Here is a 23573-nt window from a genome sequence, read left to right as displayed (position 1 = left end):
ATTAATTAGATTGTTATGTATAGGGAGGTCATTGTTTGGAGTGAAAACATTCTTCAAATGTTGAGCAAAGAGGTTGGCTTTTTCTTTACTGCTTCTAACCCAAGTGTTTGGCAATTTTTTAGAGAAAAGGTTAGTGTTATTGGTTTTCTAGAGTATTTGATTGGTTTCCAGATGGAGTGATCATATCGGTTAAGGTTTGTTAAGTATTGTCTTGTAACTCTCTAATTTTTAGCTTGAATATGTGTCTTGCGTGATTGAACTCTCTTTTATCATTTGGAGTATGACTCCGCTGCCATTTTGCTTTTGCTCTAAGCCTTTTATTCGTCTCATCTTGTAAATAACACTTGTAGTGAAAAAAAAATATATTTAGAAGCGCTTTCTTAGGCCTGTTTTGTTTTATTATTTCGAGTTGAGATAACAGCTGTTAAATTTGAAATAAATTAAAATAAATATGGATTATGGATAGATGCTATTCCGTAAGTTATGTATTACGAATAACTTATTACGTCTTTATCTTCTGTTATCTTTACAAAAATACAAACAGAAAAGGGCCAAGTGCGAAAGGTAAAAAGTACAAGTAGTGTACAATAAATTATTTAACGAAAAACATGCAAAATCTTTTTTTTGATCTGAATCTGAGAAAGTGATAATATATTGTCATCAGAAAATTTTACAATTTTATGGATAAAGCGACACATTTTTTTATTAAATAATATAAAATAATAATGTGTTTCAATAATAATAATTATAATATCTTACTTCTTACTAAATTGACGTATGCCAGTCTATTGAGTATACGGTAGATTGTAGAATTCTTCCACAGAATAATAATGTCTTTTCAGCAGAATTGTCTTTGTAAATCTTCGGAATTTATTAAATGTATTTGCCATTTTTAATTCTAAAGGTAGCTGATTGTATCATCGAAAATTGGATGCATTGGATACCAGCGTTTGACAACAATATATACAAAAAAAAATAATTACATTTCATCAATCTATTCCTGCAATCTAGATATTTTTTCACCTGATATTGGTAGAACTGATTTTAAAAATTGAAGAAATAAACATAACCTTGATTAATAGATGTCATGTTGAAAGAGACATGTAATGTCTAAAATTAGAAAATAGGGAGTTGATAAAGTTTTTCACCCTTAAGAAAATCGAAATGGTTTTCCAAAGTGTACTTTCCTATGTTCTGAATAAATATCTTGGAGAATTTGTCGAAAACTTGGATGAAAATCAATTAAATGTTGGAATATGGGGAGGTATAAGTAAAATAAACTGAAAGTTTTTTTTATATTTTTTTTTAATTTTCTTTTTAGGAGACGTTGAGTTGAAAGATTTAGTCCTAAAACCGGCTGCCCTAGCAGAGTTAGATTTACCTGTACAGTCTGTTTATGGAAAAATAGGTTTGTAGTCTTTAATACTCAATTAAAGTAGGTTTGGTGAACTACTGACCTTTATAGGATGAGGTAATAGTTATTTAATAAGAAACCTTCACTGTTTATTTTAAATAACATGCTTAAATTAGGAATACATGCTAGTTTTAATACATAAATTTTATATGGACGCTAAAATTTCCTCATTAAAATTCAAATATAGATACCAAATTTTAACTAAATGCATACAAATTAGCAAATCTTCAATTAAAATATACAGACAGAATACCCTAGAATAAATTTAAGGAGATTCCAATAAAAAATTATTCCTAGTATAGCTACTCAATATATGAATCTGTGACATTCAATTATTATTTTTTTATTGTTACTAATTTCATTATTATCAATAACTTCCTTTAACCTTGGCAATATTGAATGTGTGAATGGATATTATTCAGATTTGGTTAAATCTTGCAAAATATTAAAAAACTGTTTATTTAATATGAATTTTATCATAATTTCCAATATTGCTATTTGGTTAATTTTCTTCTAAAATTTATAATACCTTTCTAAGAATTTAAAATTACACAATCTTATGTAATTTAAATTTGGTGTTTTTGATTGATATCACAGCTGAAAATTGTTCTCTGGTTTTAGAAAAATTTATTCATTTTAAAGGGCAAAAATGGATATAATAGTAAAAAATAAATTTCTATTTATAGTGTTGAATTGGCAATAAGCTAACAAGTTTTTGTGGCAAATTATTGCTCTTCAAAGTATTTAAATTCTCGTTTTATCATCTCGTTTTTAGGAAAAACTTGAATATTTATGTAAGAAATGACACTTTCATTCTTATCTGTTAAGGAAGACATTTTTCCATTAACAATAGAAGGTTTTCACACCAAAAATCTTTAATAACTTTCTGGTACTAATTCTGCACCTATAAACACTTCTTTAACCCTTTTTTATTTATAATATTGACAATTAGGGGGTAATTAAATCCACTCACAATGGGGTACTTGTAATATAAACGACCTCTTTTCCAAGTATTTGTAATTTTCAGGAAAGCTTGTTTTGAAAATACCATGGAAATCTCTATACACATCCAGTACTATAATCACTGTTGAAGATATATATTTGTTAGTACAACCAAATCAACAAGTTAAATTTGATCCAGTAAAAGAAGAACGAAGACTTTATGATTTCAAATTGAAGGAGATTCATCGAATTGAAGAAGCAAAAAGGCTCGAAGAAGAAAAGTGTAAGTATTAAAAATATTTTCAAATCTAGAAAACATATATTTTTTAATAAAAAAGTTTGTTAACTGGGCACAATTTAGAAATTTTGAGTTGGAATTACTGGAAATGTTATCACTATTTACTACCAACGCATCAAATTCATAATTACACTGTACTGTGTGTTTAAATAACCAGAGACCAAAGGTAAATTTCCTTGGGTTTCTGATTGATTGATGAACAATGTGATTTATGCAACGATACTCGAGAGAAATTTTCGAAGTATTTCTGAGTATCCCGATGATTTACTTTCTTTCCATGGTCAATTATATGTAGCATATCTATGTTTTTGATTTTAATCTATTATCCCACTTTTCCCAGTTTCCCATTCTATATTAGTGGATCAACTTATTTATATTACCCTACCACAATGTCTCACCAATGGTGTATCCTTTATTCCTTCTAATTGACTTTCCATTGTTGTACTGGATTTTCAATATAAATTGACTCTTAAATGTGTTACAAGATGTTAACATGGTAGAAGATAATCTTTATATTAATTTCAAACCAAAGTTATGTGGTTATTCTAATAAGAAAAAAATTGTAGAAAAGTAATTGCCCAACTTTCAAAATATTTATGAGTTACTTGTATATGTTCTAATCTATATTTGAACTAGAAATTAATTTATTGCTCTTTAAAATACTCTAAATCAATATCAGTGGGCTATTCTTAAAAATAAGTAATGAGCAATAGAAAAAATGCTTTCAATATTAATCACTATATGTAATAATGTTTATTGCACTAAACTTGATAAGTAGCTACTTAACATTCAGTAAATAATTTATTTCTTATCTGAACAACAATTTTTTTTTTCTAATCAGTGTTAATTGATCTTATCATTTTCCTTCGTTTGCATTAGTCGTTCCTACATAATAAATTACATATTTAACTTTCAAAACTTTATTTTGAAAAATTTCATTCACAACAAGTTACAATTATACAAAATATTGAATGAACTTAATTAATCTCATCAGTCGAATTACCAAATTTATTTGATGAATGAATAAACAAGATTCATTAAAAGGTGTTTGCAACAATTCCTATTTATAATAAAATAAATAATGATAAAGTATTTATGAAATATAATCCGTTTGCCTTTTAATTAGTCTAGATATAACTAATATGCCTTTTTTCATTCTTGAAAATAAATTTTTATGTCACTCTTTGATATAAATGTAATGTTATTGTAAGGTTATTTGATTAATTGGTTTTTTATGGAAATTATATTTGGGTTTTATGTCACCACTAACATCTGATAAGTCGCCAAATAATTTTATCAGTGGCGGAGATACACTAATTTGTAACATTTTTTGATAATTTTTTATTGATATATATACACATATATTTTGTTGAGCAAAATAATAAAAAAATAGGTAGTCATAACACCTGATGTCTATTATACTATTCAGCTAATATATCAGTCAATAAGTCTCCAGTTTAATGGACAATAGTTTGTTCATTAAAGTTTTATATAGTGAGTTTTTAAATAGTAGAAAAGAATAATTCCAAGCGTTGATTAAATATTACTTTTAAATCATAAAAAATACCGTTGAGACAAGTAGTTTGGTCATAAAGGCACCAACGATCCGGATGTATAAAAGATAAAAAAGTCCTGAAAAGTGTATACATGACCACGGATTCGCCATTACACACTGTTACTCATTCGAGTGAGGTGGACTCGTTTAGAATGAGTAAAATCGCCATAACAGACTGGAAAGTTTATGGTATTTTTTAATACATATTGTTCATTGATTATTTGATGAGGGGAAAAAACTTTTACAGTGACTTCTTACCGTATCTTATTGAACAGATTGAAGTGGCCTCTTATTCAGAGCAAAATCTCTTTTACCATGACAAGTTGTTAAAAACGATGGTCAGATTCATGAATTGAACTCCGAATTGCTTCCACACCCACTACACTCTCCAGATCTGCCCCCAATAACTACTGGCTGTTTTTAGACCCGATAAAAAGTTTAAGGAAAAAATTGCAAACAAATGAGGAAGTCATCATTGATAGAGAAGCCTATTTTCAGAAAATTGTACTATAAAAATGGCATATGAAGATTGAAAATAGATAGCACAGAGAAGTTGGTGAAAATGGTTCAGCAAGATTGAAAAGTCGAAAGATTGAGTGTATAACTCTTAAAAGAAAATATCTTGATCTATAAAACGAAATTTGGCTAAAAAACTTGTTTTTTCTTTACTGGACCAAGTCCTTTTGAACGATGATTATTAATTAGTGTCATTTCAACGACTTGAAAAAAGAGCTCCAACCAAACAAATATTGATAAAATGAGGCAGCCATTTTACTACCAATTAAATCCCATCAGTACGTTCTAATACCTCTAACGAGTTGAATAAATACATTCCTGTGATGTATAAGTAAAAAAGCTTGAAGAATTTATTTATTGAATTTAAATTGAAAGCATTATACTAGAAAAAGAAGAAAAAAGTTCTTTATTGTCAAAACATTTACAATTTGTAGACAATAGCTTGTAAATAACTATAGAACAAACACAAATAACTAAATAATTACAAAAATGAAATCAAATCTAAATATGAAGTATACACAACAAAAATACAATAAATAACGATATTACTCTTTAAAATGTACATTGTGAGAATTTTATAATGTAATATATACAACAATCCTAAAACATGTAATAATTTAAATTAAAAATAAGTATGTAGAATGCTCAGTAGGTACTTTCCAGGAAATATGCCTTTAAATTCTTACGAAATGCGGGAAAAGATGTTATAGATTTGATTTCGATTGGCAAATGATTGTGCATTTTTTCGCGTTGTACAATATCGAGCCTTTGATTAATTCTGAGCATGAAGTAGGCAGATAAAGATCGTGCTTCACAGTCTCACAGTTGATAGAACAATAATCTTTTTAAAATAGGAGAAGCGTACTTACGGATTCAGATGTGAATAAGGAAGGGAGAGTCAATATTTTGAATCTTCTAAAGAATTCCCGGCAGTGAGTACTACTGTTTAATCTGAGTAAATAACTAAAAACTCTCTTCTGTAGTTTGAAGATTAGCTCAAATTCAGTTTCACAATACATATCCCAGATATGTAGATGTGATTCAAAAAGGGCATTATAAACTGTAGAGGTTGATAAGTCCTTGGAACCCGATTTTAGCGTAAAACAAGTAGAAATTAATTTTATCAATAAAGCGACAATATGTAACTACCATTTCAAAGAATTGTCCTCAACATACCCTGAAAATTTTACAGATTCCACAAAGTCAATGGTGATATTATTTAGTACAAAAAGCTGTGACGACAAAACTTTAGTTTTAGAAACGTTGAGATTCAGAAATATTATATATTTTTATTGTAGTGGCAGGTAAAGCACCAGCAAAATCAGGATGGACTCAAGAATTTGCGGAAAAATTAGTTGCTTCCATCATCAAGAATATCCAACTTAACATTAAACATATTCATATTAGATATGAAGATAAAGTAACTAATTCAAAATTTCCATTTGCATTTGGTGTCACTTTAGATCAGCTCATCGTGGAAAGTACTGATTCTAATTGGAAAAAAACAATTTCTGATGATATTGTTAAAATTTATAAGGTAAAGAGTATTAGTTAGATACCAGATTTAAACAATAGATATCAATTCAATTTTTGTATCAACAAAATTTTTAATAGAAAAAGTGTAGTTAAATTTGTTTTGTCCTAAAATTGTGTGAAAATATTGTACAACATTTATGTAGTTCCAATAATATGGAAATTATGATTTTTTAAAACAAGTTTGTTCATCGATTATTTCTTGTTTAACCTGCAAAATGTAGTACTTTTTTATTACATATCGTTTCAGTATATTCACATTTCTATATTATATTAAAAGAATCCCAATAATATCTTTCTTGACATACTTGATCTATGCGCTGTAACTCATAGCAAGGTTTACTACATTTTATGTATATTAAGTATTCTAAACTCAAATGCAGGATTCATAACACTGGAGGAATTAATGACCATTGGTCACGCTTCTTATTTTTTTTCATTGTTTACTTATACTATCATCCTTTGCCAGATAATCACTACTTCTTATCCTTTTCTTATCTCTTGAATGGTGTTTATTCAAGCTTGAGACTAACACCATGGATTTGAAATTTGAAAAAAATACACTTCATAGAAAAAAAAATAAACTCAGTTTTGATGATTTTTAGATCCTTTACTTGGAAAGTTTGTCTGTCTATCTAAATTGTAAGACCTCTCTATATGGAGATCTTCCCGTTGTTCAGATGTTGAAAAAGTTGGAACTTGGAATTGCCACCAAATCACATATGCCAGAAGGGTTTACATATAGTAAGTCTTCTAAATTGTTGTCGCCTATCTACTGTTGTTTGATATTAATTTAAATAAATGTCTTCACTTCCTAAATTTTTTTATTGAGTGACATAAATTGAATAGAAGATAAGTTAGACATTTTTTGGGCTAATCAGTTATTTATTTAGTTCTGGGACCAATTAACTCTTCTGCTCGTTTAATCATGAATCAAAAACCGGAATTAGATGATCCGTCTTACTCAATACCGAAGTTCCATTTTAATTTGCAAATGGAAACTCTTTACGTCGGCATAAATAAATGTCAATACCGAGATATAATATCATTGGTGGATTCTATGGGTAGAATGACGAAAGGTTTGCCATATCGCAAATATAGGCCAAATATAACGGAATATAAAGGTCATTACCACGAATGGTGGAAATTTGCAATCACAGCTGTTTTAGAAGGTGATGTTAGAAGAAAAAGAAGAGATTGGAATTGGGATCACATTTTAAATTATAGGCAGATGTGTAAGGAATATCATACTTTATTTACCGCAAAGCAACAGAAAAAGCAGGTGAGTTTCTATATTATACAAACTTACTAATCACTTGAAATGATTTGTATTACATTTGTGTTTATTATTTTTAGTTAAAACCGGATGAAACGGATAGGCTCATTACATGTGAAAAGACATTAGATTTAACTAATCTCATCATAATTAGACAACAGGTGAAAGCTGAAGCAGTGAAAGAAGCTCAGACACAGGGAAAACAATCTTGGTGGGATTGGGCGTGGGGTTCTAAATCAAAAGGCAGTATAGATAGTTCAAAAATTGATATTAGTGAGTATTCACAACTCAACTATTAACTATTACATATTGAAAATATTTAAAACGAATTGTTCCATTTACAGTTGACCAATTTAAGAAGGAAATGACACCCGAAGAAAAAGAGAACTTATATAAAGCCATTGGATATCAAGAAAACGCAGCCCCCACTGAATATCCAGAAGAGTACGTCGATTTATCATGTGCGTTCCTGTTGAAATCACTTATAGTCGAATTATCTGATATAACTCGAGAAGAAAGTTTCATTAGAGTTCTCAAAATTGATCTCAATACAGTCAGATGTAAATTAGAAACAAGACCCGCTGCTTCAGCTGTAAAGTAAGTTGCACTAAATAGAAAAAAAGTTATTCATTCAATTAAATATTCTATTTACTATTGATGTACACCATCATCATGCTGTTTAATCCCTTGGATTATGGCTAGCGTTTGGGGCGCCTACATATCCCTTTATTGGGGTGGATGACTCCCCTTGTTCTTTTGTTGTAGTTTTTTCTTGGTCCTAGCTTGTTTGTCAGCTTTCTCCATTCTTTTCTGTTTTGGGTTTGGCTTTCCAGTCTACTATTTCTAGGATTTTGGTATCTTCTTCAATTTGGTTTCTTGATCAGCCTCTACCTCTTGGCGATAGAGGTATCTATTGTGTTATCCTCCTCACCATTTCTGTAGGTTACATACCTTACATACATATCTGATTATATTTTCTACTCCCAGTTCTTCTATTTCTTTATTTTTCTTCAATCTTCTGTCCATCTCCTGTAATATTTGATCCGAGTATAGTTCTCAGTATTTTTCGATTATCTTCAGGTCTTCTTCTTTCTTTTTATCTATGACAGTTGTTTACATGGCTTACACAATCACTGGTCTTTTTAAAGTTTTATATATTTTTATTTTGCTCTTTTTACTAATATTTCTGCTTTTGAGTAAGTTTTTATTTTTTCCAGATGTTCGATATCCTTTTTGTATTCTCTCTATTGTTAATCCTAGATAATTGAATGAGGAAACAGTTTCAATTACGTATTTCTGTGTCCTTCATGTTTTTGGTTTTTGATTGGTTTATTTCTAGACCGACTTTTCTTGCTTCTGTTTCCAATTTGTTGATTGCCTTTATTAGATCTTCTCTTGTATTAGCCAATATTGTTATATTGTCTGCGTATGCTACTGCTTGTATTTGGTTTGTTATAATGTTTTTATTTTAATTCTGCTTTTCTCATTACGTTCTCAAAAATCATATTAAACCAGGTTGGAGAGATCGAGTCGCCTTGTTTGACTCCTTTGATTATTTTTATTCTGTTAGTGTTTCCAGATATCTTACTTTGGCTTTCGTGTTTTGTAATACAACTTTTATTAATATCTTTAATTTTCTGGAGATAATGTACATGGTTTCATCAAATTAGACAAAATCCATGGTTTTTTTCATTAACCTACCCATTTTGTTGTTACTATTGTTTTCATTTTGTTACATGATTCTCGACAATTTCGCATTAACTAGTGATTTGAATCAATGTGCTTCTTCTCTGAGATCATGATTCATCATAGATGTACAGATAAAGCAATCTTGGAATGAGAAATTTAATTGGGGTTTGGATGAATAAAAGATTGATATTAACGCCGAAAAAACCCCATTTTTTATATATACTCGCACTCACGGGAGTATTATAGACAAATGAATGTAACGATATAGATATATTACTCTAGAAGTACGATATAAGGGGTCCTTAGTCTCTTTCAGACTTGATATAATTGCAGTATTATGGCATGCCTTACGTATTTGTTTTGGTTTGTCGGTTATTTATTTTAAATATACTATAATTCGGAAAGGAAACAGCGAAAACAAGTGGAGGTACAAATAGTAATTGACACAAAGAAAATAGAGAAAATATTATAAATATAAGAATATAACAAAGAAAACCACAAGTAAAAAAGGTCAAAAGGTAGACTAAAATCTAAATCGAAGGAACAAGTAAAAGAGGACATCAGAAAGATTATGGTAACAAATTGGAGAGATAGTATATAAAATCAGCTAACAAATTTGCATTAAGAGAAAACGAGCAGCGTCAAAATGAATTCATTAAAAAAATACAAAAGGAATTAGAAAGAAGGTTCAAGATGCCCTTGATCAATGCAATTACGGCAACGTATCTCAACGGAGAGGCAGATCCGGCAAAGCATGTCAAGCTGTCCTTAAAGAGTTTTAAATTCTTTTTCAATTGCAGTTTGGAGGTCGGGAAGGGTGGTCCTCTTGCAAAAACGCGGTCCTTGAGAAGGTCCCTCAGGAAGATATCACAAGATGTCACATGGCCGTGCGGGCCACTCAACGAATCCTCGTCTACCTCCCCATTGTCCAAAATGAATATTAAGATACTAAATAAGGCGTAAGTGTGGTATCCATCCTGTTTGAAATGATGGATGCTCGCGAGTGTTTAATCGTTGTCTATCTGCCCAAGTAAATCTTCGAGCATTTCCAGAAAACTTTTTGTCGTGTCACTTGACCTTCAAAAAGTATGGACCCACGAGACTTTCCGCGTAGACACCTGCCAATTTTTCGAGAGCGTTACCTGACTTATGCCGCCCTCAGGTCGACCTGATGGCGGCACAAGTCAGGTAATATAGTATGCTCATTAAGCAAAATATTTCCTATTATATTTCGACAATAATTTGTCTGAAATTGGGTTCAATAGTCTGCTTTTTCTTAACCTGAAATTTCTACAAAATAATCTAAACGATTAGACCTCACAATGTTGTACAATTAACAGAATTTTCGCGTGAAATTATTCTTATGTTAAACGTTTCTTTGAGGAAAATAATGGTATCCCGTGTTTTGTGGCTTGTAGGATTAATACTAATAATAATAATACTAATAAAACTAATAATAATAAATAATGTAAAATAGAGAGTGTTAACCTTAAAAAAATATTAAACTACAAAAAAATAACCTTTTACAGGATTAATAGACAAAACTCTATACCTACCATGATTTTTTAGGGTTCAGGTGAAGGTAGATGATTTAACCGGAGAAGGTTATCATCAAGAAGATTTCATACCTTATTTGATAATATCTGAAACTAAGAATCGTCAAGGTCTTCTTGAAGTTTTATTTGAAAAAAATCCTTTGGATAAGACTTGTGATCAACGAATACACGTAACAGCGTTACCTCTTAAAATTGTCTATGATGCCACTACAATAAATAGAGCAGTGAAGATTTTCGAGATTCCTCCAGATTCAAATTTAGAACAGTAAGTACACTTATTATTCTATAATTTCAAATTATAAAGCTGATTATATATTCATTAATCCTTCATAATTAATAGGACTAATACTGTACGTTTCTTGGCCTTCAATAAATATTTTTATTTTCAGGATAACAGATGTAGCTGCACATAAATTAACTGATATAAAGGAAATGTCATCTTTGGGCCTTCAATATGCTGTTGAAAAACGACCTCTTATAGATCTTAATATCGATTTACAAGCGCCATTGTTAATTTTACCTTATGGTGGAAAATATACTGGTAGTGAAAATGTTTTATTGGCAAATTTGGGAAGAGTGAAAATATTTTCTTTTGGCCAAAGGTTAGTCCGATTGTTTGCTCAACTTTTTATATGTGACATAATTCACAATTCAATATCATTTTATTTAACTGAAATTAGAAATTTAGATTCGACTTAATTCTACAATTTCCAAGTACTAAGGGTGATATAAAAATACAGTGAATTATTTCAATCAAACAAAGTGAAAACGTGAAAACTTTCAATTAATCCCAAATTACTGCCTATGCTAGCAATGCATTTATTTCAAGATCGAATCCATGACTGCAAGATTTTTGAAAGGCTTCTTTGAAATGACGAATCAAATGCCACTTGTGGCACGGCACGTTTCAGCTCAACTTTCACCAAGGTTCTAGTACCGCAATCACATTTTTGCATGTTATCATTTGTTATTAAGATCGAAGAATATCCTGACAATACCTCATCCTTAGCTGCTTCGTTTTCAATATTAAATCACTTATATCTCTTTAAAGCAATATCCAAACATTGCTATAGATAAAGTTTTACCTTTAATGAGCTTTTTGGTACTTTTCTCTAACCAGAAACAAAACTGCATTGTTTAAGATCCCTATTTTCGGGCAGACACTGCTGGTTCTAACTAATCTCTGCTTATCTCAACACACGAAGACACATTCGTTGAAAAAAATGTATCGTAAGTAATTGTTGTTATAAAAATGTTTTCCCCATATTTTTTGAGGAAATCGATATTCCTTACATTATCTTCGATTGAAAGTGAAAACCTTTTCAGGCATAAAACTGTCTTCTCTTCTACCCATACTTACCAAGCTATTCTGTCTCTGGCAAAACCTTTCATATTCTTCAAAGACTTCTTACTCATCCTTCTATAATCATAACAATAGTTCTCTTAAAATGTTTTTTTAGAACTTTTCCATTATTTATCAAAATTTTCTCAACTTCTATCATATTTTTTGACCTAGCCTAGCATCCATTCCAAAAATATGTTACTGCGTCTGATTGTTTTATTTATAATTTGGTTGTGAATTTCCTTATATTTTTTAAGCAATGAATAGATGACTCTTATTCTACTATCTATTTTTTACATTTTTATAAATTTTTCTTTTTTTTATTTCTTGTTAATTTCGGTTCTTGTGCTAGCTACACAGTAAACTCTTTAGGTGTCATTAAACCTCCTTCGGATTAAATGATCAATCTATTAAAGCTTGTTTTTTTAAGGATTTCATCTGAAAAAGTTAAACTTTTAAGTGACGAAGGAAAATCGAAAACGGAAATTTTAGAATATATGCAAAAGAACTGTTACGACAATTTCAAATTGGAATTGACTAACGTACAAATATTAGCTGCTCAAAGTGATGAAAATTGGAAAGAAGCATTGGTAACAGGCATATCTAAGATGCATTTACTTAAACCTGTTTCTGTATCTGTCACATTTTCTTCATGTATTATTACAGACGATCCGAGTTTACCTTTGAATAAAATAAATGGAGTAATTCCTTCTATTGACGTTGTTGTGTCTGATGCTAGGTTATTGTTGCTAGTAGATTTAGTTACAAGCATTCAGTTTCCTGGCGGAGATATTCCAGAAACTCAGCCTTTGGTAAGTTATGCTTTTTATTATGTATAACAATCTATGACTTACTGTTGAAAACGTTTCACATTTATGGAAAGTTTAGCCTCTAGAAGTATTCAAATTCAGCAATTTGTCCTTTGTTTCATATGATTGCAATTACATGGAATTCTATGTTTATTATTTAAAGTACAGTTTTTTAATGGTAATTGATTATATTTGAAGTAGTTATAGTTCAGAATTATTGAAATATATTTATTGATAGGCTTTAATAATTTATTTGCTAGTTACTAGCAAACTTGGTGCAATTTCGACAATTATTATTCATTAACTATTTGATTTGTTAGCTCCATAGAACATACCCTTAGAAGAAAAGCAAACTTAATTGTTATTCATTTTCATCTAGTTCTGATATCACAGTTTCCTGAATTAACGATAAAAAAACATCTTAGACCTGGGACACTTTTATTTACAAACTTATATTTACTTACATTTTCAACTAAATCAAGGAAAATTAATAGTCATGATTACAATATAACTTTTAAAATAAGAACTAACAAAATACAGATTTTTCTAACAAATTGAATAGTATAATATGTAAATAAATACTAACCAGAAATGAAACAGTAAAATAATATCATTACAACAATATAGTACTTTCATTTTGGGTTTTAACAAACAAGTGTCGAAAATTCTTAACCAAATCATAAACGTGTCTCAAAATCAAACCAAGAACATAAACCAATTAAACATAATGCAATCTTTTAAAGAAAAATAAACATAAAAATTTTGAAAATCAAAAATAAATATTCTCCCTGTAAACAAACCAATAAAATTGTAAAATAAATCAGCTTTCTTTTATAAACAACTAAATAATTTGATCCCACATGATTCCATCAGATAACATCTCTCTGTCCTCCATTTCCATTAAGCGATTAAACTGCTTATGAAGTTCATATAGTTCACTCCATACAAACCGGAAAAAATAAAGGATACAGCAGCCAAATATTTTTCTTCTAATAAACTATATCAATTTGTCACAGTCGAAGTAATAAGTAGTAGCACCGAAGTAAAGAATTTCTGGTGTTTTTTAATAGATGAGGAACATAATATATCTTCATAAATGGAAGTAGACAATGAAGATGCAGATGAGAGGTAGGATTAGAAGGGACTGCTTTATACTTCAAATGTTTCCTATTGCAATTTGTAAAATTACTTTCCAGAAAATTATTTCCACACAAGCAATAACTTGGTGTTGAGCTTTGAATTTTACAAATTTTCTTCCATTTAGTATACACACCAGGAAAGAATTTGAGAAATCTAAAAAAACCCTTCTCGTCTAGGGCCATGCTCCCTACCTGGCTCTAAAACAAATAAGAAATTGTATTGAAATTGACAGAAATGTGGCGGGAATTCAGATATTCAGTAATGACACATTTTTATTACAATAGCATCATTATTGGCATGTGGCAAAACTAAATTTGTGTTGCCGAGATTAAAATACAAGTTGACCTTGTTTTTGGTATGTTCTGTAGTTAACACTATCATGTTATTAGTCACTTGAATCAGGTGCTTGTTTAGGTTTTTATTAGACCAGTTCTATTGTTTTGGGGGGTTCCTCTCCTCCAAAATTATTAGATGAACTAAATTTTATAATAGAATATAATCTTATCTTTGACAGGTTTAATTTAGGTTCGTGGAATAATATCATGTCAGTTATATTTCTCTTTAAAAGGTTGATGAACATGACCACAACAACAAAATATATTATCATAATATATTAAGTATACATGTATATTTCAGAAAAAAGCTGCTTCAAGTACATTATTGTTGAAATACAAAGAAATGCAAGCCACTGGAAAACAAACCAAACAACTTATAGATAATTTAGAACATCATGAATCCAATGTGCAATTTATTACTCTGCAAGCTGAATTTGAAATGTCTAGTAAGTTTTTTTTGTTTAATTCTTTAACTACAATATTGTTTTACGAATTTGCGACATATTGATTTATGTTATTTTTACAGAAGTTTCCTTACTTGTTATACATCAAGTGACAACCGTATCAGAAAAACAGCTTGCTACTTTCAGAGTAGACAGTATAAAATGTAATTTACAACAACAAACCTACGTTACGAATATTTCCATGATGTTAGGGGGTGTTGAATTGGTAATGGATCGAGGGTTTGAAAAAATCAAAATTATTGAAACTCCTATTGGCAAAAACGAAAAAAATCATTCTCTGTTTAAAGTTCATTTTATACAGGTAAACATTCTATCATTAGTATACATATTTTATGATTAATTTCTTCCAATAATGTTATGAAATGATACATAATTTAATATTGCTGTTTGTTACTACTTTTTATAGTCCTTTGCTTCTTACCACAAAGAGCACAATTTATTCTTAACCTTTTACTGTTTTTGTTGGCTTATGGCTACCGAATATTACTCACGAATTTATCACTTTGTTTAGGAATTATTTCTCACAATTGTTTAGAATTATCCTGTTTTCGTGGAAGTAGTCTGTAATGATACTGATTACTCACATTTCAAACTTTAATTATAATAAAACGACAAATAATAAAAAATGTTAGCAATTGCAATAAAATCATATACTCTTTGTAGGTTGATAAATAGTAGATGTGTTGATATATGACTTGTGGGGCAGCTAAACCAAATTATCTGTACTTAAATATCAACTAACTCAACCCTCTTCATTGACTCGGGGTCTTATTGCTACTTTACTGGCTCTATAGAACTTAATTCTGTAGAAAAAATCCCAAAAAGTAGGGCTCTTCTTTAGAAAGCTATCCACTTTGCATTATGCACTTTTTGAAATCCTTTGGTATCATCAATCAACAAGAGAAATCTAATTATTCACCCATTCTTTTAGGTGGATCCAAAATATTGCGATTTCCATTCCACTTACAAATCGTGCGAGTCCAGTCTTCTTTTAGATTTTGATGTTTTGAACATCATACTTCATCAAGAAGGATTGTTATCATTAATGAATTTTGCTACCGATATCCAAAATCAAATAGCGGCTTCTACCACAGAAAAACAAAACAGTCTGCAAGATAGGATTGCAACAACCCAAGATGACTTTGGATTTGTATCCAAACTTGCTTCTATAGGTGAAGAGTTTGTTGAAATTCCAGCCAAGGAAATCAAAAGTGAGTAATTGAACATTATATGAATGTTATTCAAATAATAAATGACTGGAAGTTGTTATATCATTGTTTTGTTACAGAACGATCAAAAAAGAAGAAAAAAATGGTCGAAACTATCAAAATTAAAATAAATTCTGCTTTGAAAGAGGTATCTGTAAAGTTTTGCTCTGATACCACAGACATTTCTAGTGTAGCTATAAGCGGTGCAAATGCCACAGTCATTGTGAAAGACAATTATACACAAGTAAATGCTACATTACAAGATATTACAGTTCTGGATTTAAACCATAAAAGTGTACATAAGTTGGTGAGTTTATGTAAAGATAATTTGATTATCCATTATTTTGATATAATAGAACAATGCTTTGATGAAGGGTAGAAAATAATTAGATTTTTTGTGGTGCTTATAGTGTTGTCAACAAAAAACTCACCTGAACCAAAAATCTTAGAAGCTGTACATTCTTATGATCTCTTATACTTGTTTCACTGCTGATCACAACTGTAAATTTGTGTAGTTGTGACACAACATTATAAACATATCATTATCTGTATTCAAACTGATTGTTTCAGCATAAGTGGTATTTCCTATGTTGTTTACATTATAATTACATTTTATTTGCGGTAATTTAATTATCGGTAACTGGTTGTCATGCAGTTTTACAAAAAATTAGTGACCTCCTTTTTATGATTAAGCATGCGCAATATTTCCGTAAATCAGCTCTTTATACAGGGTGATTCATTAAGATTGTCCAATCTCTGAACTGTAGATTCTAGACCTCAAAATATGATGATTCTGCTCAACATGCCTTATGCAAATATTGCTAGTTTCCGAGATACGGGTGTGTTCAAAGTTTAAATTTTGATTTTCGCACTAATTTTTTATGTTTTCACAATTTCTCTTTGAAAATTGGCAATTTTACGTTTTTTGGCATGAAAAATAATAATTTGCACTCCAATTTAACTTTGCTAATAAAGGGCACTTGTTTGTGTTAATTAAATCAAAGTAAACTTTTTTTGGGCTAAAATTACAACTAAAATAATAAAATCGTTATGCCTAGGCATTACTTGATAAATAACTATTACCCTTGTTAATTACTAAATTGTTAATAAATGGTATACTAATGTATTACTTATTCGTACTTTTAGACAGTTTGTGTAAAAGCAAAAATTGGATTATAATACTATAATATACATTTTGAGGTCTAGAATCTACAGTTCAGAGATAGGACATTCTTAATGAATCACCCTGTATATTACAAAGAAACTTATGACATTGTTTATCGATCTTATCTCTACAACACCCTGCGTTTTTTGCATTACTCCGAAACTTATTCGCCTGGTGCGAATGACCTAGCTGAGACCAAGAGCAAAGTGAAGATAGCGGGTGAGATTTCATGAAAGTTCCAAATAGCATGAGGTCTTAGGCAAGGAGACGCCTTCTCGTGTACCCTCTTTAACCTGACACTAAAACGAGTCATCAGATATATCGAAGTTAATAGAAGAGCAACTCTGCACAACAGAACAGTGTAGTACCTGGCATTGATCTATTCAGTCGAAGGGAGCGTGAACTGAAGGAAAGCTTGAGGATCTGGATGAGGATTCCTGTAGAGAGAGACTCGCCAATACATGGTTATGTCAAGGAACCGAAGAACTCCCCAGGGTGTTTCGAAGTAGGCTTGTATAAGTTTGAAAATGTACGGTCGCTTAAAAACTAGTGACTAGTGACCGAAAATAATAACTCGATGGAAACGTGTGAAAACGGGAAAAATAGCATACTTCAATCTACAATGACTACTTAAGTCAAGTTTGGAGAAGGAAAAACTGGATCTATTGCAGAATTCTTGGCCCGGTTGTCATGTACGCTAGCGAGATTTGAGCCGGAATTTTTAGATTCTCATGTACACTTCAGCTCGCAAATTTGTTACACGAGCGATAATTTTGTGAATACATCGGCTCACTGATGATTCGGAGATACTGAAACAATAATTATTACCTACATCTTACTGGTAACTATCAGTACATTAAACAACTTTCAACAGTCTATCAATTTTATATTAAATACCTAGAATCTACATATTTGTAATAAGTTTATATAAATCAAAATCAAATAAAAAGTATAACAGTTCTTACTACTGCAGTTTTTACAGGTTCATTGTGTCAAAACATATCTAAAATTTTCATTGGTTAGCCGAAATATTTTTTTAAATTGGTCATCACTGAGATGTATTAGAGGATCTCTTAAAACAACTCAATGGAGCTCTGCAAAAATTTCTTCAGCTTCTTCTAGATCTTCCAGCAGTCCAATATATAGATCATCCATTAATACAATCCCTCACATATGACTATAATTATAAATTATTCATTCACAATTATAATTTTTAAAATACAGTTTTAATAAAAAATTAGAGGTTAGAATTGTCTATTTAAATGCGAATGCGACTGTAATGAAGCACTCCTCTTTGGTGAGAGCGTTCCTATTGCGAGGAGAAGGCATGTCTGGGCCACTTGGAGCGTATGTCTCAGGAGCGGGGAGTGCGCAAAGCGTACCGACAGAGGGCCGGGGACTGCCTGGCCGACCGCGCAAACGATGGATGGATGATGTCGAAGAGAATCTTCGGGAGCTGGGTGTGAGGAGGTGGAGACTTCGAGTGTTGAACCGTGATGACTGGAAGAATGTGGTGGACGAGGTCAAGGCTCTTGCATGCACTTGCTTGGACAAGTGATCCTAACAAAAAATTACATTTTTTGGATTCCAGTGTTATTGAATCAACATAAAATGATGATTGGTTGTCAACTGATCATATACCTTTTGTAATTCTATGGTAACCAGAAGTACTTTCAAAAACAACAAATAAATTTGGTAATAAAGTTAGTCTCAAAGCACTTGAAAAAATGGAAAAAGTTACCAATACAATAGTCAAAGTGAAACAAGAATATAGAAGCTTGAGTACAAAAGTCTAATATACTAATAGAATTTTAAAATAAAAATGAAATCGGGAAAAACCGGACATCAAAATAATTTCGAGTAAAAAATAATTAACAATTGATAAAGCAATATGCTTCTGACAATATTAAGTAGAATGATGAAGATTAACTTTTCAAATACTTCATAAACTTATTTGAATATTCCAATAACAATTCATTGAGGAAATAAATGATCACACTGATTCAGAAGTAATTGAAAAAAATCAGAATTATTAACACCTACCCTTGTTATTCCCTCGCCTGATTGATAATGCTCCATTAGATTATATGGCTATATATTGTTACCTCCACCAGTTTGCAAAACTATTTTAACCGACAAAAACTTCATTTACAACTTAGGACTATCTATGATGCTCACAACACAAGCATATACCTTGGGAATCCGAAAATATTTCCAGAACTACAAAAATTTTAATTGAGATCATCATTAAATTTTGGGTGTGTCAAGTTTCGGATGATAGTAATAATAATTCAATTTAGTTTCAATAGATCAGTAATAATTGATAGTCGATGTTACTTTGATACCCATACTAAACAATTTCATTGATATAAACTTCTAAATTGGCTATATATCTGATTGAGTAGGATAATATTTTGTTCATATTTTTTATACATTTTAGATTATGTCACGCTTAGATGGTGAAACTATAACAGCCCAAGTAGTATTAAATAATAATGAAGATACAGAGAGTGATTTACCAGATATAGATGTCAAAGTTCAATTGGGACGTTCCAGAATTGTATTCATGAACTGGTTCGTTTCAAATATGTTGGTAAGTTTATTATTATTCTAATAAAACAAGTTTGTAATCAATATATCTGAGACAAATATATCTATTTTTTTAGAACTTCCTAAATCAATTCCAATCGGCACAAGAAGCTGTTGTTGAAGCTTCACATAGAGCTGCTGAGGCTGCTAAAGAAAACATGAAGGAAGTATATGATAAGGCAACAAAAATAGCTTTAAATATTGTAGTTAAAGCTCCAATAATTATGGTTCCTATCAATTCCCATAGTTATGACAGTTTGCTGCTGGATATGGGTATTATAACATTAGAAAATAAATTTTTAACTTTGGATGTCAAAAACGAAGAAGATAACCCCGCAGTTATAGATGATTTGAAAATCGGTTTCAAAGAGTTAAAAGTGTCCAGAGTCTTACTAGATCAGCATTATTCTCTTCTTCAAGAACATATTATGTTAAATCCTTTTAATTTTAATTTAACAGTTAAAAGAAACCTTTCTACATCTTGGTACACATCTATACCTGACATTGATTTATCTGGCAACATTGCTTCTATACATGTATGTACTCCTTTTTTATTTCATAACAAAAGATAAGTAATTCACTAATTATAATGCTTCCATTGTTGTGGTTAATACCAACTATCCGATAACTGCTAAATTTAAGTGAAATTACATTATATTCTATTGTTATTGGGTTGGCGACAAAGTAATTTATAGTATAAAATAAAACATTTTTTTTAACAAAGAATAATTTTTAATATATAATTTTCATTTTGCTCAATGACCTTTTGCCATCTTTATTTCATTTCATGATTCCGCGCTCATAAAACTTCTCGTCCTTATTAGCGTAAAATTTAACAAAGTCGATTGAAGGTCATCATTTGTGAAAGTTTGACCATTAAAAAAAATCTGCGAACTTCGAAGTAAATGGTAATCAAATGGTGCGATATTAAGGCTGTATGGGGGATGTGCTTCATTTCCTAACGAAACTTCAATAGTTTCCCACTTGTTGCTAAAGATGTGTGAGGTCTTGCATTATCATGGTGGAAAACTAAACCTTTTCGATTTGATAATTACGGTTGTTTTTCTATGATTACTTCATCCAGTTTCATTAATTGTTGCCAGTAAACATCATAATTGATCAGTTGGTTCCTTGGAAGCAGCTCAAAAAACACAACACCTTTGTAACCATCAAACTGATAGCATGAGCTTTTTTTGTTATTTTTCAGCTTTCGATTTTGATTGTGCTGGTTCATCGTGCTTCATGATCATTTTCGAACTATGTTACTGTACAGGACCCATTTTTCATCACCAGTGATGATTCTTTTTAAAAAAGGGTCGATTACATTTCGTTTAAGGTGCATATCGCAAATGTTGATTCTTTGTGTTAAATGAATTTCTTTCAATTTGTGAGATGCCTAAATATCAAGCTTCCCAACTAGCCAAAGACATTTTAAGTATTTTTCAATTGTTGTGTATGATACACGTTGCCGTAACCTCTCAAACAGTTATATGACGATCCTTTTCAATTATGACTTTGATTTGGTCATCAACTTCAGTAGGCCGACCAGAACGTTATTCATCTTTGAGGGAAAAATCTCTAGAACGGAATTTTTTATACCAAAAGTAACTTCACATATTTATTTGTGAGCTGCAGCAGCTTTCTTTCCTTTACAGAAATAAAAAAGTATAATACGCCGAAAATGTTCGTTTCTGCACTCCATTTAAAATTAATCCACAACTAATAGCTTTAATAAAAATCACACTCTACCTACTTCTAAAGTTACGATGTGACCAGTATCACGTGACAAACGGCAAAGTACAGCACTAACGTAATTTATTAAAAAATAATGCGAGGCTCTCTATCAGTAAAAAGCGAAAGTAATTAGTTGCCAACTTTATATATGTAATCAATTTATACAACAGTTTCATTAATTTATTTTTCTCTTTAGATTATGATGGGAAATATTGATTACCAAAGAATCATGGCAATTCTTTCTGGAAATTTATCTGAAGGTAAAGTTGAAGTAACTAATAAAGAATTTGAGGAGGAAGTAAAAGAAGAAGTTCTCAATACTGTTACACCACAAACAGAACATGTTGAAATTGAACATGCAGATGTAGCTACAGAAGCATTAACAAAAATTAAACCTCATGTATTTTTGAAATTTACTTTTACAATGGAAAAGTTTATAATTTCGCTTTATCATAATGCGGATAAGGTAGAGGTCAGTAGTTTCATATTCACGGTTTGTGCATTTTTTAATTTCATTAATTTTCTGTAATATTTCCCCTTCCATAATTGTCTATATTCCATTATCGTCATTACATTTTTTATAGTATTATATTCTTTAGAAATTTTATTTCCACTTAGGCTTAAGATTTTCGAGCACCATATAAATATAGGCGATCTGTAGCTATTACACTTTCTTAATAAATTTCATTCTGTCTACTTTTTAGACCGAAGGATTGTTTTGTGTGGATAAGAATCATCAATTTGCTAAATTTTCGTTAGAGGGACTTTCTTTAAAAGGCAGGATATTAACAGATGGCTCATTAGTTACATCAATACTATTAATGAATTGTTTAATGGATGATAAAAGACCGGGCCGAGAAGATAAATTAAATAGAATGATAGACAGATCCAGCAAAAATGAATCATACGAATTTGTTGACGCATCCAGTGCGCCTAAAAGTATGATTGATGTTACTTTCCAACAGAAAGATAACGCAATGTTTGGTAAGTACTTCTGCCGTTTTCCAAATAACAACTGAAACAGTAGCCAAGGTTTGAAATATATTGCCGAATAAATCTTAGTGTCTTTGTATTAAAACTAAAGAGATGTTACATTGCCATTATTTTAACACTCACTTCAATATTTTGCAACAGATGTGAGTATTAGCGTGATAAAATGTAACTTGTGTTTGACACATATTTACAGTCTATATTAATTATATGCATATGTTACAATCAAAATAATAAATTGGTGATTATATGAAATTACCTGTGATTATATATAATTTGGAAGATATGATGAATCATTTCATATTTATCAAATTTACCAGTTAGTTTAGAAAATATCCAACTCGTAATGGGGAATGTGATTCGGATTATTTTGTAGAAACAAACCAAACTCATATTCTATGGGGGAGAAATCATTCATTTGCATTTACTTCTTTAGACGTATTAGACTGTTTTATACCTACAAAGCTTGTCAGATTTTTTACATTTGCACTTATCATAATCATCACTAAATTTGGGAAATATCCAACTCGTAATGGTAAATGTGATAAAAATCATTACTTATTAGCAGTGTTCGTGATTTTTTTTATTTAAATTGGATTTTTTTAACAAGGCCTCAAATTTATAGTTATATAATTGAAGTAAATTTCATGCCAGAAGCTACGCCTTTTATATGTACAACATCATTTTCAACACTGATGGATGATTACATTTATTTATAATCAGATTTAAATGAACGAACCTCGCTTATTGGGCCAGTAGAATAGAGGGCAAGTTTTTTTTGAGTAGTTACAACCAAACCTAATCTAACCACTGTTTGTTTTCTTAGTATCTATAATATCAAGTAATTTGGAGTTAAAACGCTCAAGCAAACTGCACGAATTTTTGTAAAGTTAGGGGCTTTTATCACATTCTCCATTACGAGTTGGGGATTTTATAAACTAACCAGTAAATATGAAATAATTTATTATATTTACCAAATTCAGTGGTCATTATGTATAATATATAATATATAAATAAC

The 23573-nt window shown here is 30.4% G+C and overlaps 1 protein-coding gene across 3 annotated transcripts in view; it reads left to right on the top strand.

The window, feature by feature from the left end:
- Positions 1-649: 649 nt before the first annotated feature.
- Positions 650-23573, top strand: part of LOC130901865 (intermembrane lipid transfer protein Vps13) — a 51659-nt gene continuing 28735 nt past the window's right edge. For all 3 annotated transcript variants that reach the window (XM_057813505.1, XM_057813504.1, XM_057813503.1), the window contains exons 1-19: positions 650-1264; positions 1322-1408; positions 2442-2639; positions 6024-6262; positions 6864-7002; positions 7152-7540; positions 7615-7807; positions 7879-8131; positions 10793-11044; positions 11169-11381; positions 12552-12933; positions 14707-14851; positions 14932-15170; positions 15801-16080; positions 16158-16384; positions 19683-19835; positions 19909-20367; positions 21762-22037; positions 22270-22549. In XM_057813505.1, coding sequence (XP_057669488.1) covers positions 1165-1264; positions 1322-1408; positions 2442-2639; positions 6024-6262; positions 6864-7002; positions 7152-7540; positions 7615-7807; positions 7879-8131; positions 10793-11044; positions 11169-11381; positions 12552-12933; positions 14707-14851; positions 14932-15170; positions 15801-16080; positions 16158-16384; positions 19683-19835; positions 19909-20367; positions 21762-22037; positions 22270-22549 — 4504 coding nt within the window. In that variant the 5' untranslated portion in view covers positions 650-1164. The remainder of the gene's footprint in view (positions 1265-1321; positions 1409-2441; positions 2640-6023; positions 6263-6863; positions 7003-7151; positions 7541-7614; positions 7808-7878; positions 8132-10792; positions 11045-11168; positions 11382-12551; positions 12934-14706; positions 14852-14931; positions 15171-15800; positions 16081-16157; positions 16385-19682; positions 19836-19908; positions 20368-21761; positions 22038-22269; positions 22550-23573) is intronic.

This window comes from Diorhabda carinulata, chromosome X, assembly GCF_026250575.1.
Source record: "Diorhabda carinulata isolate Delta chromosome X, icDioCari1.1, whole genome shotgun sequence".
NCBI lineage: Eukaryota > Metazoa > Arthropoda > Insecta > Coleoptera > Chrysomelidae > Diorhabda > Diorhabda carinulata.
The sequence above is the reverse complement of the archived record's forward strand: the minus strand, read 5'-3'. Positions and strand labels throughout refer to the sequence as shown.